The sequence below is a fragment of the Alosa sapidissima genome, chromosome 15 (assembly GCF_018492685.1).
Source record: "Alosa sapidissima isolate fAloSap1 chromosome 15, fAloSap1.pri, whole genome shotgun sequence".
Classification (NCBI taxonomy): domain Eukaryota; kingdom Metazoa; phylum Chordata; class Actinopteri; order Clupeiformes; family Clupeidae; genus Alosa; species Alosa sapidissima.
The window spans coordinates 1545997-1561695 of record NC_055971.1 but is presented as its reverse complement, the minus strand read 5'-3'; the positions used below and the strand labels follow the sequence as shown (position 1 = coordinate 1561695).

The window sequence follows — 15699 nt, the reverse complement described above, 5'->3', positions numbered from 1 at the left end:
CACTCGCTTGGTTTAGATCATACCTTTCTAACCGCAGACAATTTGTACAGGTTCACAATAAACCATCTACCCAGACTATGGTAAAATATGGGGTGCCTCAAGGCTCAGTACTAGGACCCCTGTTATTTTCTCTTTATATGCTTCTCCTAGGCTCTGAAATTAGGAAACATGGCATTATTTTTAATTCTCATGCAGACGATACACAACTATACCTTTCTATAAAACCTGACGAATTAACTCTGTTAGCCAAACTTGACACATGTATAAGAGACAAAGACATGGATGACAAATAATTTCCTGCTTTTGAACTCCGATAAAACAGAAGTCATGGTTTTAGGTCCTAAAAAGGCTACATTTATTGCTCTTAGACTATCCTCATCCACAAATGTTAAAAATCTAGGAGTTACAATTGACCAAGACCTATCACTAAATAATCACATAAAACAGATTACCAAAACTTCATTTTACCATTTAAGGAACATTTCAAAGATAAGGAAGTCCTTATCTTTACCAGACACAGAGGAATTAATCCATGCTTTCGTCACTTCAAGGATTGATTATTGAAAAGCTCTATATGCTGGCTGCAATAAAACCTGTCTAAAGAGCTTACAGCTTATACAAAATGCAGCTGCTCGCACACTCACTAGAACTAAAATATATGAACATATTTCCCCTATCCTGGCACCCCTACACTGGCTGCCTGTTAAAAGTCGCATTAACTTCAACATATTACTTCTAACATACAAAGCCAACAAAGCTTCCAACATGCAAAGCTAGTCCCATATAACCCACACAGACCACTACGATCACAGAATACTGGCCTTCTTGTAATTCCAAGAATCTCAAAAAATACAGTAGAAGGCAGAGCTTTCAGCTATCGCGCACCCCTCCTCTGGAATAATCTCCCTTCCTCAATTCGACTAGCAGACACCCTGCCTATTTTTAAGTCTAGACTTATATTTGGTTGCTAGGTTACGGGAACGCTGGCCAGACACGCTGCTCCGTCTGGCATCATGTTTTTGTTTGTTTTTATGTAATGTTTGTAATTTTATGTAATGTCATGTTTATTTTTTGTATTGGTTTGTCTAGTTAAAAGGTGCCATGTGTAATGTCCGGCAAAAAATCAATTCATACTCCACATTCCATAAAAGATGGGAGCAGTATACCTCCAGAAAGTTAGTTGGTCTACCCTAGAGTAACAACCGAGACACGTGTATTGCAGTTTGGCTGGCGGTTATGTTGCCCGCATACCGCCTCCCATGGCCAAAACTGGTATTATGACACCAGTCAGGCTGTGGCTAGTAATTTAGCATGCTAATTCAGGTTGATATCTCTGCAGCACTATACCTTGTCATTTTTTTAATGACATAATCACCCTTATTTCTTCTCATTCTTGCGTGTAGCTAATTTTTTGGATATTTTTACCTCAATTCTTACACATGGCACCTTTAAATGTTTTCCCTGTTTATTCACGTTATTTTTGATCTGCTGTGGCCGCCGAGCTGTTGCTGACCTGCGAGGTGCCATGCCAGCTGCAGACTTAACGTTAACGGTGAAGAGCTGCAATCTCACGGAGCAACAAACGGTCGCTGTTAAAAGTCCACCGAGTTGCGGATCTGCAAGATCGCCCACGACTTCAGACTGTGCTTCCAGTGATCTCCAGACTGCAGTCTACTAATGTTAAAGTTATCTCCAGACTGCCAGTGAATTCAGCGGGTTGGTCAGTTGTAAAGAACTTTGTTGGCGTTGCATCGGTTGTGAAGACAGGTCATCATTGCCCTTGGACATTTTCAGCTGGTTTGGAAATTGGACTAACTTTAACATCACTTTCCCCCCTTTTTAAATGCATTTTCTTTTTTTTTTTTTTACTTTTTATTTGTTTATTTGTTTTGTTGTCCGTCATGTCTTGGTGTCACGGGTACGCTGGCGACTACGCCGCTCCGTCCGGCATTTTTTGTATTTGTTATTTTTTTTAATGTATTTGTCATGTCTTGATGTCATGGGCACGCATCCATCCGGCATCTTTTGTCTTTTTGTTATGCGTCTTGTTTGTGGAGCGCTTTAGGTTGCACTCTGTGCATGTTAAATGCGCTTTAAAAATAAAACTGACTTGACTTAAAACATACCTCTGGGATTATATATTTGTTCTAGGGGTTCTTAAGAGTAGAAAAAAACATGTCTCCATTTTTTTTGAAGGTTTTGAAGGACCAAAATCAAAAGGTCAAATTCAGAAAAGGTCAAATTTTGTGTTTTGTCCATGAACCTCACATTGCTGGTATTATAGCATAGGGTTTGGTGCCAAAAAGCAAAAGATATTCTACAAGGTAGTGTGGAAAAGTGGACCACATAAACAATACAACATTATAAAACATTTTTAGGCTGATAATTGATCTCTTTAACAAGAAATTCCCGAAATTGTCCGCTTAAAAAAAATAATACTTCAATATCAATTCATGCCTATAAGTGTGCTTGAGTGTAGGCCTAGCCTGCTCTGCCAGTTCTTATCTACACCCATTCAGAGCTAATCTGACTCTCGCCAGATGAATTTCGTTCCACCTAGCTCATCCATCTGGGATCAATCCATTGAAGTGTTGCTTCAGAAGGCTGGGCCTAATCAAAAAATGCTTGCATATGATTGGATAAGCCACTCACATCGAAGCCAACCCGTGATGCTGATAACAGTCTCACAGTCGCTTCTACGCTATGTCACATCTATTAAACTCCCGCCCTGCGTCCTGATTGGCTCTACCATAAAATCTGGTGCAGAAATCACTCTCAACGGAAGAGGTCCCAAATGGATGTGAGTGAAGCTAGGCGAAGCTAAGCGGAACGAAATTCATCTGGCGAGAGTCAGGTTAATTCAGAGCACAAAGTGCAGAGATCTCTGTTAAATCAAGTTTAATAGACTTTTACATAGCTAGTATCAGCTGAAGTCTGTAAGGCCTTCAGTAGCCTATGTAAGTGTGAAGAAAAGAAAGGGTAAAAGGATCAGATAGACAAACAGACAGGTGCGTGTGTGTGTGTGTGTGTGTAAGAGAGAGAAAGAGAGACACTAGCAGTGACAGTTGGCTGTTTAGCTGGCAGTAATAGAATTTAGAATATCAAATAACCTGAAGCACATAGTGCTCTGTTCTTCATGGTTGGTGATATTAGTGACCTTCTAGCCTTCTACATTTGAGCAAGCACATTTTTATAGTTCATGGTGGCACAGTCTAGTTAGGTTATATTCTGAGGTGCGTCTTTCTGTTAGTCAGGTGATGGCACACATATTCTAAAAGAAACAGATTTTGGGCTATGTATCCAGTGGCAGATATGTGTGGACTGGTGAATGCCCCATCACTAGAGACATATATGCCAAATTTTTTGTTTTTGTCCATGAGAGAGTATGGAGATTGGTGATCACAGATCAGCCAACGATTATAATGTTACAGTGCAGTTATTTTACAACAGGTTAATTCATCAGGTTTTATGGAGAGGTATAGTTGTGTATCATCTGCTAAACAACAGGGGCCCCAGTACCAAGCCATGAGGCACTCCATATTTTACCATAATCTGGGTAGATGGTTTATTATGGACCTGTACAAATTGTTGACGGTTAGGAAGGTATGATCTAAACCAAGCGAGTGCTGAGTCTGATGCCTATCAAATTTTCAAGCCTAAGTAGTATGTCATGGTCTATGGTGCCAAAGGCAGCGCTGAGGTCCAGAAGGACCAGTATTGATACAAGGCTAGGTTTTTTGAGGGAGGGCTTAATAACAGATGTCTTAAACGACTGCGGTACATGCCCTGATGGCATTGAATTATTTATAATCAAGAGCAAAACATTATCCAGGAAGGGGAGAGCAGTCTTAAGAAGGTAGACTAGTTGTAGATTTTGATGAGGAAATTGTGGAGGTGAGATCTAATATGTTGTGTATATGTAAATGAATTAAATGTTGTTCGAGGTCTCATCTGTGATTCGGTTATGTTTTTGCTATCTTTCAGCAATGGAATGTGTATTTGGTGAAACTGATTGGTTATTGATCTTATTTCTAATTGTTTGATATACAATCATAATACTGACATACAATCATACTGTTGAAAATAACTGTTTTGTGAACTTTACTCAACATAGCCAGTGATTTAGGCGAAATGTATGGTGTTAATTACAGTGAAATATACAATTTAAAAACAAATAGGGTTGAAACAGGTAAAAGAAATGGAGACATCATTTTTCTCCATGTTCAATGACCTCTAAAGACAGCCCAACCACTCTCCAAAAATTAACACACTAAATTAGGATTACTGCATTATCATACCGGATATGTAATCATCCCACCTCTTGTAACTTTCACCTCAGGTGGCTTTAAAGACCATGTCCTATTCTCTACACCTGACTGCATTTGTCATGTATACAGACCTTACTGTCCTGTATCTGACCCTAGGCAGATGGGTCAGGCCCTTGAGTCGTGGATCTGCTCGAGGTTTCTTCCTATATGAATCTCCAATTCTAGGGAGTTTTTCCTCGCCCCTGTTACCCATGGGCCTTCTTTTCTTTTCTCTGATTGTCTAACACTCTGTAAAGCGCCATGAGACATGTGTAATGTTTTGGCGCTCTATAAGTACAATTAAATTGAAATTGAATTTAATACCTGTTTTTAGTCACCTTTACCAAAGGTGCCAATAATTATGGAAGGTACTGTAGCTCAGTGACAGATTTTTTTTAACTCTAAACAACCAATACAAATAAAATACTATTTATTTTAGTAGGTCTAAGTATTGTGAATATAAATTGCCTACATACAAACGTAGGCTCTCTTAAATAAAACCCTGTGGCGTCATCTCTACACCATTGGTTTAAGCATGTCACTCTATGGCCTATACACTTCATTTAATTCACACAAACGTATCGACAACGCTTTTACTTGGCACGAAGTTCTGGAAGAACTGTGCCCAGATCTTTTCCCATCCCTTCTCCCCTCTAGTCTAACGGTGACCATGTTGAAGAATTGAAATTGGTTGTGGTCTATTCAGCATTTCTCAATGTACTTGAATACTTGAAAATATGGGTCCGCAACGTGGAGACTGCTGGTCCGCGGAGTCGTGGAGTGAAATTAGGCCGGTGCTTCGTCTGATCATTTGCTTCGCAGTTGATCAAGACACCGCGGACCGACAAAAAAAGAAAACAAACGTTTCTGCTATCGATGTCATTAAACATGGAGCCATACAATAAAGTGGTGGCATGAGCGTTCATTTAATGCAGGCGTCTGCGCGAGAGAAACTGAAACTAATCGATAACGTTGGTATCAAAGCTCCGCTTCAACCTGTTGAATGCTATTTAATTGTTTAACGACACTTAAATTAGAATGACGTTGATTTTTGGAACTTCCATAAAAACAGAGCAGATACACACATAGCACTGAGTAGGCCTATTGTATAGCAAATTTGAATATAACGTGGCCAAAAGCTATTGTAGCCTTCTTTCTATCTGTTAAAGATAAACAGATCAGTGATTTACACCTATCTGCTCGCCAAAAAAAGCTGGTATTGTGTTTCCTGAATCCTTTTCTCCATTTCCTACCAATGTATGATCCTTGCAGGAGGGAAACATCCCAAAACAATAGCACCCATATAATTGTTGCTGTTTTGAGAAGTATTTCTTTTCTTATGCAAGCATCATGCAACCATGCAAAAGCAATGAAACGAATTATATCTTACATTAGTAAAGCAGTCCTCTGATGTCACAAAACATTTAAGTTAAAATGCATGTATAACAATATAGGCATAATAATGATTGTGATAATGACAATTTGATTGGGGGGGGGGGGGAGTGGGGTTGGGTACGTGTAGATGAGCCCTATGACCCCAAAGTCTGCCATGACTAGGCCTCAGGTCAAAGAAGTTTGAGAAAGGCTGGTCTATATAACCTGCATCAGATTGAGGTTTGCAATGATGCGCCTAAAGGCACGGGTTTAGGACCCAGTCAGTTACGTCACAATATGCACATTTGTTTAAATTCATACCTACGTAATCACCATGACCAAAATTTTACTTCTTTTTTTTTTTTTTACTTTGAATCTTGAAAAAAAAAAAAAAAAAAATATTGACCTACCTACAGACCCATTTTTTATTTTTTTGGCTGTTACTGCAAACAAGATTATTTTTAAGGATGGCCTTATTCTGACTTCTTGGCAATGATTTTCTTGCTGCAACTCAACCTGTCCAACCTGTAACTCCTCTTCTCCTCACAGTTGAAACTGAGACTTGCTTACTACGACCACTATTAGGCTATGCTTGAAGCTGTTGTCCTGTGAGCCACCCATCAGGCAAGCTGTTGACTCTCAGAAACTTGTCTTCTGATTTTGTTGTGGCATTGGGTCTGCAAGACCTCCTTCTGTAAGAGTTTCCCCCGGTTTCTGAGTGCCTTTTGATAGTGAAGGAAACTGTACTCTTTGACTTTAACTGCTTGAAATTCAATAAAAACGGGAAAAATTTGGGGTTTTCTAAATCTTTTCAGTCCCTCCAGGAATTCGCAATGTTGCAATCGCAACAATTAACGCAAATTCAGCAAATCCTCATGAAATCTGGGCGACCTCGCAATTTTGTCCAAACACCGCAACTTTTTCGCAAATTTGACCAATCATCATGGTTTCCCCGTGAAATTTCACCTACCACAACAGTCCCTTGTGCAGAATATTAAGTTAGATGCCACACTCACTTCTGCAGACACCAGAGACTGCCCTATGTTCACTCCTCTGCAGTTTTAATGACAATAAATAGAAGGCTAACGTTAATGATCTGCTTTACTTGCGCATCTCTCAACCTGGTGTTGCTAACCTACCTAGGCTATGAAAGTAAGTTAATTAAGGCCTACTTTTACTGACATTTGAGTAGGCTACAGTATGCAAACTATTGGCAAACGTTTACACCTAAAGATGTCTTGTAGCTCGTGTCATGTTTGCTAGCTTGTGGGCTCAGTTGTGTAGTGCTACCAAAATCATAGAAATTAATAACATTGCAAGACATTTACCTCTTCTGTGATCCAAGAATGCTTTCATTCGAGTTATTTTTTAACATTTATTTTAACTAATGACATAGAAACACCCCGAATTCCATCCACATATCGTAATGCACTATGCAAAAAGTTATTTCCACTCCTAGCCGAACACAGTGAGATGCAAGCCTTCCAATCCACTTAGAAATGTAATTACGCTACTCTCACGTCCTTAAAGTGGCAGGCAGTCAATTAGACGTACACACCACCAATGTAATAACATTAAAGAAAAGTGTAGTCTAATAGTTTATACAATATAAAATTACTAGATACTGTACTTAGTTGGCTATTAGTAATTATGCAAGTCACAGAATATGAATTATTACAAATATATGAACTTAATATGAATTACAACATATATGAATGTATTGAAACATGACATGATGCCATCTTTTTAGGGGGCTGTCTTTTTTTGGAGAGTTCTATGAAAGGTTATACTGCTTTGTGAATTACCCCAGTCAAAGTATTTACACAAATAAAGTAGGCCTACCTTGATTTTCTGTAACCCTTACTATTTACCTTTACTTACCCTTTTTAATAAGCATCAAGATGATCAGTGTGATTTTCGTCTTACTAACCTTAATTGCCCTCAATTTAAAAAAATTAAAAAAAAAAAAAAAAAAAAAAACTACTATTTTGGCAATTTTCACTTCCTCCCGCAATTTCTTCGCAACAAACAGCTAAAAACACCGCAACTTCCATCGCAATTTTTTTGAAAAGTTGTCGCGAAATCAGGCATTTTAGATCGCAACAATCTCAAAAAATCCTCGCGAAATCCTGGAGGGACTGTCTTTTGACCGGTAGTGTATATAACAGGGTTTTATAGCAAATGTATGAAGACATTTTCAAAAATACAGCATTTCAGGAATGTTAGGAATAACAATTCACTCCACTCACCAAAAAGAAAAAGAACAACCTGACTTCATCCAATTTTAAGATTTCTGTACTTGAAATGCATGCAAAAGACTTATTCCCCTCAGATGGTACCAACCAACCACTCTGTCTCAAGGACTAAGTGGGTACACTGTGATCAACAATTTCTAGCATTTTTTAAATTTCACAACTACTCCATTAATTGAGAGAATCGGCAGTTTGATCGAATACCAAAATAATCATTAGTTTCAGCCCTGATGCTGATTGAAGAGGATACAGCTAAAGACCACAAAAAGATATTACATATTGTGACATCTCGTATTAACTGCATAAAAGTATTTATGCAAATCCAAAAAATACATTTCACATGGTAACTGGCATTAAGCCCCCCGTGAAACCACTTAGTTGTGGGGAGTGCCCAATAGCCCAATGATCATGCTTTAATCCTAAGAATGAAGAGACTAATGCATTCCCGTGTGTAACCTGCCCCCCTTACAGCTAAAGAAATTTAGAAAAAATATTATATAAAAGAGTGTCTGAGCCAGTTTTGATAGTTATATCGACCGTGTCACAATTTTCCCCTTTTTGCAGTTCATTCCCTACGACAACATTTACAAATATATTTTACAAACTACAAACTCACCAAATATATACACCACACCGACTGCACCACCAAGTCCCATAAGTCCTGCTAACCGAAGAACCATTTTCTTGGCATAGGCTGTGTTTTCTTTTTGTTTATTTTCCTCACTCTTCTCTTGTCTTTGGTTGGGATCTCCCTCTCCTTTGGAAAGTTGATCCTGTCCATTAAAAAAAACATGCAAACATCAGTTTTACATATTTTTTTCATTCTTTTTTTCAATTCCTTCAAAAACATAATGGGCCATTCAAAGGGAGTTGGGTGGAGAGAAAAGGGGTTGGGTGGTGTGACTGAATGAATAAGGAAAAAAGGGGGAGACTATTTTTTGCAAAATAAAATGAATCTATTTTCATATCTAGTTTCTCATGAAATGTCACTCACGTCACAAAAACAGTTGTGAGATATTTCATAATTTAACTCCAGAAATGTTACCTAAGCCTACCTTGAATGATCGACATAATTGGCCTGTCCTACATGATACAGCAGCAATAAAACTAAACTTTGTGAAAACTTTCCCTCTGTCGGAAAAAGATATGCTGTATGCTGTTTGTAAGAGATGTAATACTGACAAGAAGATACTAATAGCAAGACACTGAAAACAGAGCAAAATTTGATGTACATGTTCATTTAAGGCGTCTGAATAGAAATATGGGTAACACTTTAAATGAACACACCCATATTAATCATTAATTAGCCAGTAACTAACATACCGTATTTTCCGGACTGTAAGTTGCACTTTTTTTCATAGTTTGGCTGGTTCTGCGACTTATAGTCAGGTGCGACTTATATATGAATATATAATTGAACATGTTTTTAAATGTTTTAATTTATATTAACTGACATGAACCGTACATGAAACATTACTGTCTACAGCCGCGAGAGCGCCCTCATATGCACAAGTCCTGTGCACTTTCAGCCAGAGATTAATGTATACTTCTCTGAAAGACAGAGCATATATTTCTGCGCTTTTTGAGCTGGCTGAATGTATATTTGCTCTCTAGCACCTCGGATCGGGAGGTGAGCATGCTAGTAATTGAGATAAAAGCCCATGCTGCTAGGTTAACTCAATGTACATACTGGACAGCTAAATGCTAGGTGGCTACCGTTACTGTAGTACAAATCAAAATTTCGTAGCTTCTAATGTTATTCCCGAAATAACGGTACAATACCCCCCAAGGAAGCTCCACTTCATTTGGGGAGTCATGTCATTCTGAGCATTTTAAGCCTGTTTTCCCCCCTTTGAAGCTGTATAAAAGGCATGTATGATTATTTTCATGGGTTATCTTGCACATATTATTTGTTAACCATCTTTCAAATGTAAAATAATAAAGTAGCAGAATAAACCATGATGCCCAACCATGTAATGTTTTATTATCCTTGGGTCGTTTTAGGCGGCCATCTTGGATTTTCCCTTAACAAATGACCTAAATAAACTAGGGATGTTAACCGGTAGCCGTTGCATGGAAGGTCGACGTTGTGCGTAATGTGTGCCTGTGCGTGGGTGCACAGGGAAAGCAATTATTTTTCTCCCCAAAACAAAACCCTTATTCCTCCACAAGTAGCTAACATGGTGTGACGGGAGCCTAACCATTCTAAAATGGGGGGATAACTTGTTTCACGGGCAGAGAAAGACGCGCGACAGGACACCGGTATTATAAATGGCAGTTATAGAATTTTCGGTGACCGACTTTAACCGGTTAATGAGGCTCAGTGGCCGGTAAAGATTTTTTTTAAATTTCGCCATCCCTAAAATGAACCAGAACTTGTGGGCACCAACTCTCAAATGATGATGCATCATAAAGAGTGTCTGTACCAATTTTGGTGCTTCTATCCACCGCGTAACGATTAGGCCCTTTTTTGTTGATAATCCCCCCTACTATAAGTCATTTTTTCATTTTGAATTCTCAATTAAATATATTAAATGAATGAATGATACACGGACCTAACAAGCATTTAGGCCTACATAATGAAATACCACTGGTAATTTCAGCGAGGCATTGGAAAGTTTGTAAGTACACCAGAAGTTTATTTAAATATGGCTTCTACTCTGCTGTTATCTACCGCTGCGTTGACGTTACTTCCGTGATTTGGGAAAAGCCAGTAAAAGTCCTGGCAGGAAGCATGCATAAGGATGTAGATCCAGGAATGCACTAATATTTTGTTCGTAGTACCAGTGCAACAATTATTAGTTAACACTAAGTTGTAAACACTTCGGAAAACAATATTAAAAACTGCATATACCAAAAAACTTTGATGTAATCGCTTCCTGCCAGGACTTTTACAGGCTTTTCCCAAATCACGGAAGTAACGTCGACGCAGTGGTAGATAGCAGCAGAGAGTAGAATCCATCAGGCAAGTGTTATTTAAATAAACTCCTGGTGTACTTACAAACATTTCAATGCCTCATTTTATGAGTACAGAACATTGTACTACTGGGTCATTCCATGTGAAAACCTCTCAGATTTTGTGAAAATGAAAATATGCCTTATGTTACCAAACGAGGGACTCTGAAGTTTCAGGTCAATATCTCAAATGGTTTGCCCGTGGCGTCCATTTGAATTTCGGGTGCCACGGCCCTAATTGACACATTGGAATTTCACATTTCATCCTTTGACATTTTTTGGAAGCCCATAACGTCTGTTCTAATAGTGGTAGAAGGCTGGAAACTGGTGTGGTAGTTCATTGTAGCCTGTACTACACAATTCTGGAGGCAGAATCAACATTCCTTACGGTTTGGGTGAGAGGTGGGTCACCAAAGTCCTAAAAAATGTTGACGGCATGTGTGATTTTTCACTTTTTGGGTGGCCGTAGCACCACAATTAATGATCATATTTATTCTAAACAGGATTATTTGTTATATGTGGGAACCTTGCTCTTGCCAAAATTAATTTGAAGGGTATGGTACCACTGGTGGGGGTTTCATGAGGGTCCAAAAACCCTCTCTGGCAGAGGTGACTCTTTTGGAACCCCATATTTGAAACCCCAAATGACCATGTGGGCACTTGATGATCCTAATGGGATTTATACCAGATAAAGATACATATTTGACCAGGCATGGCAAAACCAGGCTCAAGTCGCAGAGACGCAAGTCGCGAAAAACGACTTTGAAGTTTTTTTTTTTTCAAAATTAGTTATTTTCGTTTTTTTTTTTGCAGAATGTGCAAGTTGAAGTCCTAAAGAAGCAATTCCATGTTTCAGATAACAGCATTGGTTGCTTTAAAAGTGTATATTTTGTCTTTGAAAATGGTTAAGTTTCAGGAAGTAAACCAGCGTTTGAATTGGGCGTGACTATTAGTGCTAGTAGTCAAATTGAAAACCCTGATTTCTCAGCTTGTAGCTTTGAGATGTGTATACTTTAAAATGGCTACAACTTATTCAAATATTATCAGATCTCCATGAATAACTCAAAATGTCTCTGAGGAGACATGTGCCTGGTTTTGCCATGCCTGGTCACATATTTGTTCTTTCTTTTAATGAAATAACATTTTTGACTATGAAGCTCCATAATATGAATTTTATTCTTCATAATGCACCATTTTGGACATCGTTTCCAGAAGTCTGGAATGTAGATCAGGGAAAATTTGGTGATGATAAAGCATGAAAATAGTGGAAATAACTTAGTATTATCCTCAGTGATGGCAAACAATTAAATACTGAGACTGTCACGGATTAACCCCTTACCCCCCATGAAAGAGACCCGCCATCAAACTTTAAAGACTAAATAACAAGAATGTTACATAGTGTAAGAACACTACAAATAAAAGGGAGTTTTTCCTTGCCCCTGTCACTCTCCAAATAAAATTGAAAATTAAATTGAATGGTGTCTTTAACTATTATCCAAAAAATTGTTAAAGCAGTGGCATAATTTTGTCATGGTCCTTTTGGTCAAGTTTGTATTGGTGAGCACTGCGTCCATAGATGTCTGGCACACTGACACAACAAATGATATGTTGGAATGGCACCCAACAGGGGATCTGTCTTTTGTCCTATGGCCATGTGAGGATGTTGTTGACACACTTCATGAATTTCACAAAAACGTCACCATGTTCATCTGAACGTTCAACAATGTTTCCAATGAACCAGTCATCATCATAGATACAGGCAATGTATTTTCCTGGTTGGAAAACTGATTTTTGTGGCTGATCTGACTGCGAGTGTTCTGCCTCCGGGTGTTCTGTATCCAAGTATTCTGAATCCGATTGTTGTCCTGCATCGACATCTGTGAATATTGTATCCTGTGATATTATTTTTATCCGTATCTTATTTTTGGAAATTGGTATAAAGTAATGATGCGATCGTGTTCCACTGATCGTTTTGGCCAGGCGTAACGTCTCTCCAATTTGTATGTTTCCTCGTGTTTTTTAATATCTTCTGCACTAATAAAGAAGAATGTAAGGCAGTGGCAGGCAGTTGTGAAATTTGGCATTTGATTCGGGACAATCCAATAAATAATTTGACCAAGTTTTATGCCTCAACCACAGACAGTCTAGCAGCACCAATTAGGGATGTTAACCGGTAGCCGTTTAACCGGTGGTTCACCGAATCAACGTTGACTGGTTAAAATTTTCTGCCGTCGGTTAGAAAAAAAAAAAAACACTATTTTTAAAGCTCCCGAATGCCAGCCAGCGTCTGTTATTACACTGCGCACACACGTGTTATTGGTGTTGTATTGTATGGGGCGATATGATCACTCAATACTCAATATCTAAAAATGATAAATGTGAGCATGAGCCGTCCCACGGCGAAATTTATTAAGCGCAACCACAGCACAGAGCCATTATTCATCTGTACTTAAATGGCATGACGACAGTAACTTGTTGCAAAGGATTTTGTGCAGCACGCTACAGAGGCTGTTGGCAAGTTTTTTTACGAAGACGTTGGTTAATATACTTTCCTGTAACACCACCAAATGTAGCGTTCTCTGTTTGTGACTTTGTAACGTGAGCTTTTTATAGCCCGAGCTCGGTGCCGCGTTGCATGGAAGGTCGACGTTGTGCGTAATGTGTGCCTGTGTGTGGGTGCGCAGGGAAAGCAATTATTTTTCTCCCCAAAACAAAACCCTTATTTCTCCACAAGTAGTGGACAATGATTGGGGAAAATGTATAATACAAAGGGCACGAACTAATATTGTGTGACGGGAGCCTAACCATTCTAGAATGGGGGGATAACTTGTTTCACGGGCAGAGAAAGACGCGCGACAGGACACAGGTATCATAAATGGCAGTTATAGAATTTTAGCTTCTAATGTTATTCCCGAAATAACGGTACAATACCCCCCAAGGAAGCTCCACTTCATTTGGGGAGTCATGTCATTCTGAGCATTTTAAGCCTGTTTTCCCCCCTTTGAAGCTGTATAAAGGCATGTAAGATTATTTTCATGGGTTATCTTGCACATATTATTTGTTAACCATCTTTCAAATGTAAAATAATAAAGTAGCAGAATAAACCATGATGGCCAACCATGTAATGTTTTATTATCCTTGGGTCATTTTAGGCGGCCATCTTGGATTTTCCCATAACAAATGACCTAAATAAACTAGGGATGTTAAAAACACTATTTTTAAAGCTCCCGAATGCCAGCCAGCGTCTGTTATTACACTGCGCACACGTGTTATTGGTGTTGTATTGTATGGGGCGATATGATCACTCAATATCTAAAAATGATAAATGTGAGCATGAGCCGTCCCACTGCGGAATTTATTAAGCGCAACCACAGCACAGAGCCATGGCTCTGCCGCAGCAGAGCTCACGTAGCCATTCCGAAAACAGTTTATACCGGTTACTATAGTGACTATTTGTACGCCTTACATGACAGGTCCTGTCTGCGCAGCTAAAAAAAAATAAATAAAAAAAATAAATAAATAAAATAAAAAAAAATTGCCACTATTAACCTAAATAAGGCTTATGTGAAGCATGTTACCCATTATGTAAACAGTTAGAACATATAGGCCCAAAAACTTTTATTATTCTACTTTTACTGCTTGTTAGTGGCTGCGTGTTGACTATGGCATGATGACAATTGTAACAATGTAATGGCAAACGAAGACACGAAAGACTAACTTAGCATATGCCTACTTGTTGCGTTTTATTATTCATCTGTACTTAAATGGCATGACAAGAGGAACTTATTGCAAAGGATTTTGTGCAGCACGCTACAGAGGCTGTTGGCAATCGGTAAGTTTTTTTGACGAAGACGTTGGTTAATATACTTTCCGGTAACACCACCAAATGTAGCGTTCTCTGTTTGTGACTTTGTAACATGAGGTTTTTATAGCCCGAGCTCGGTGCCGCGTTGCATGGAAGGTCGACGTTGTGCGTAATGTGTGCGTGGGTGCGCAGGGAAAGCAATTATTTTTCTCCCCAAAACAAAACCCTTATTCCTCCACAAGTAGCTAACAGTGTGACGGGAGCCTAACCATTCTAAAATGGGGGGATAACTTGTTTCACGGGCAGAGAAAGACGTGCGACAGGACACCAGTATCATAAATGGCAGTTATAGAATTTTCGGTGACCGACTTTAACCGGTTAATGAGGCTCAGTGGCCGGTTAAGATTTTTTTTTAAATTTCGCCATCCCTACCACCAATTGGTCAAAGTTGACATTACATCCATGCAATTATCTTTTGAACCGTAGGCCCGATTTTAAATATCACAATAATTTTGGAATCCTTGGATGAGGCCAAACTCAACGCACCCCATGACGTCAATATCCGCCATGTTCGACATTCCGCCATATTGAATTTCATCAAAAACACTCAAAAGTTCTCACAGGTCAAAGTTTATCCGATTTTCACAACACTTGATGCAGATGATCGTCAGACCATGACTCACAAACGCATTGCTTTTTGGAGCCATATTCAAAACCTGTCGCCCGTCACGACCAATCAAGTTTGGAAATTAAGTGATATCTCAGTAAAGCTTTCACGTATCAAAACCAAACTCGGTACATGGGGTCAGTACCCAATTAGGAGAAGGCTCAATAAATTGAATGACCTTTGACCACTAGGGGGCGCTATAATCACAGGAAGTGGGCTCATATTTCAGCAATGCTTTCATGTATCGAAACCAAACCAGAGACTTTCTAATGAGGAGACAGAGCAATCCAAAAGTCCTCCATAGAAATGCATGGGGTTATTTTTTAACAGGTACACATA

At 38.9% G+C, this 15699-nt stretch overlaps 1 protein-coding gene across 2 annotated transcripts in view; it reads right to left on the bottom strand.

The window, feature by feature from the left end:
• The window catches only part of timm50 (translocase of inner mitochondrial membrane 50 homolog (S. cerevisiae)), a 65585-nt gene that overhangs the window by 43669 nt on the left and 6217 nt on the right, over positions 1 to 15699 (bottom strand). For both annotated transcript variants that reach the window (XM_042063000.1, XM_042062998.1), the window contains exon 2: positions 8550 to 8706. In XM_042063000.1, the coding sequence (XP_041918934.1) occupies positions 8550 to 8706 (157 nt within the window). The remainder of the gene's footprint in view (positions 1 to 8549; positions 8707 to 15699) is intronic.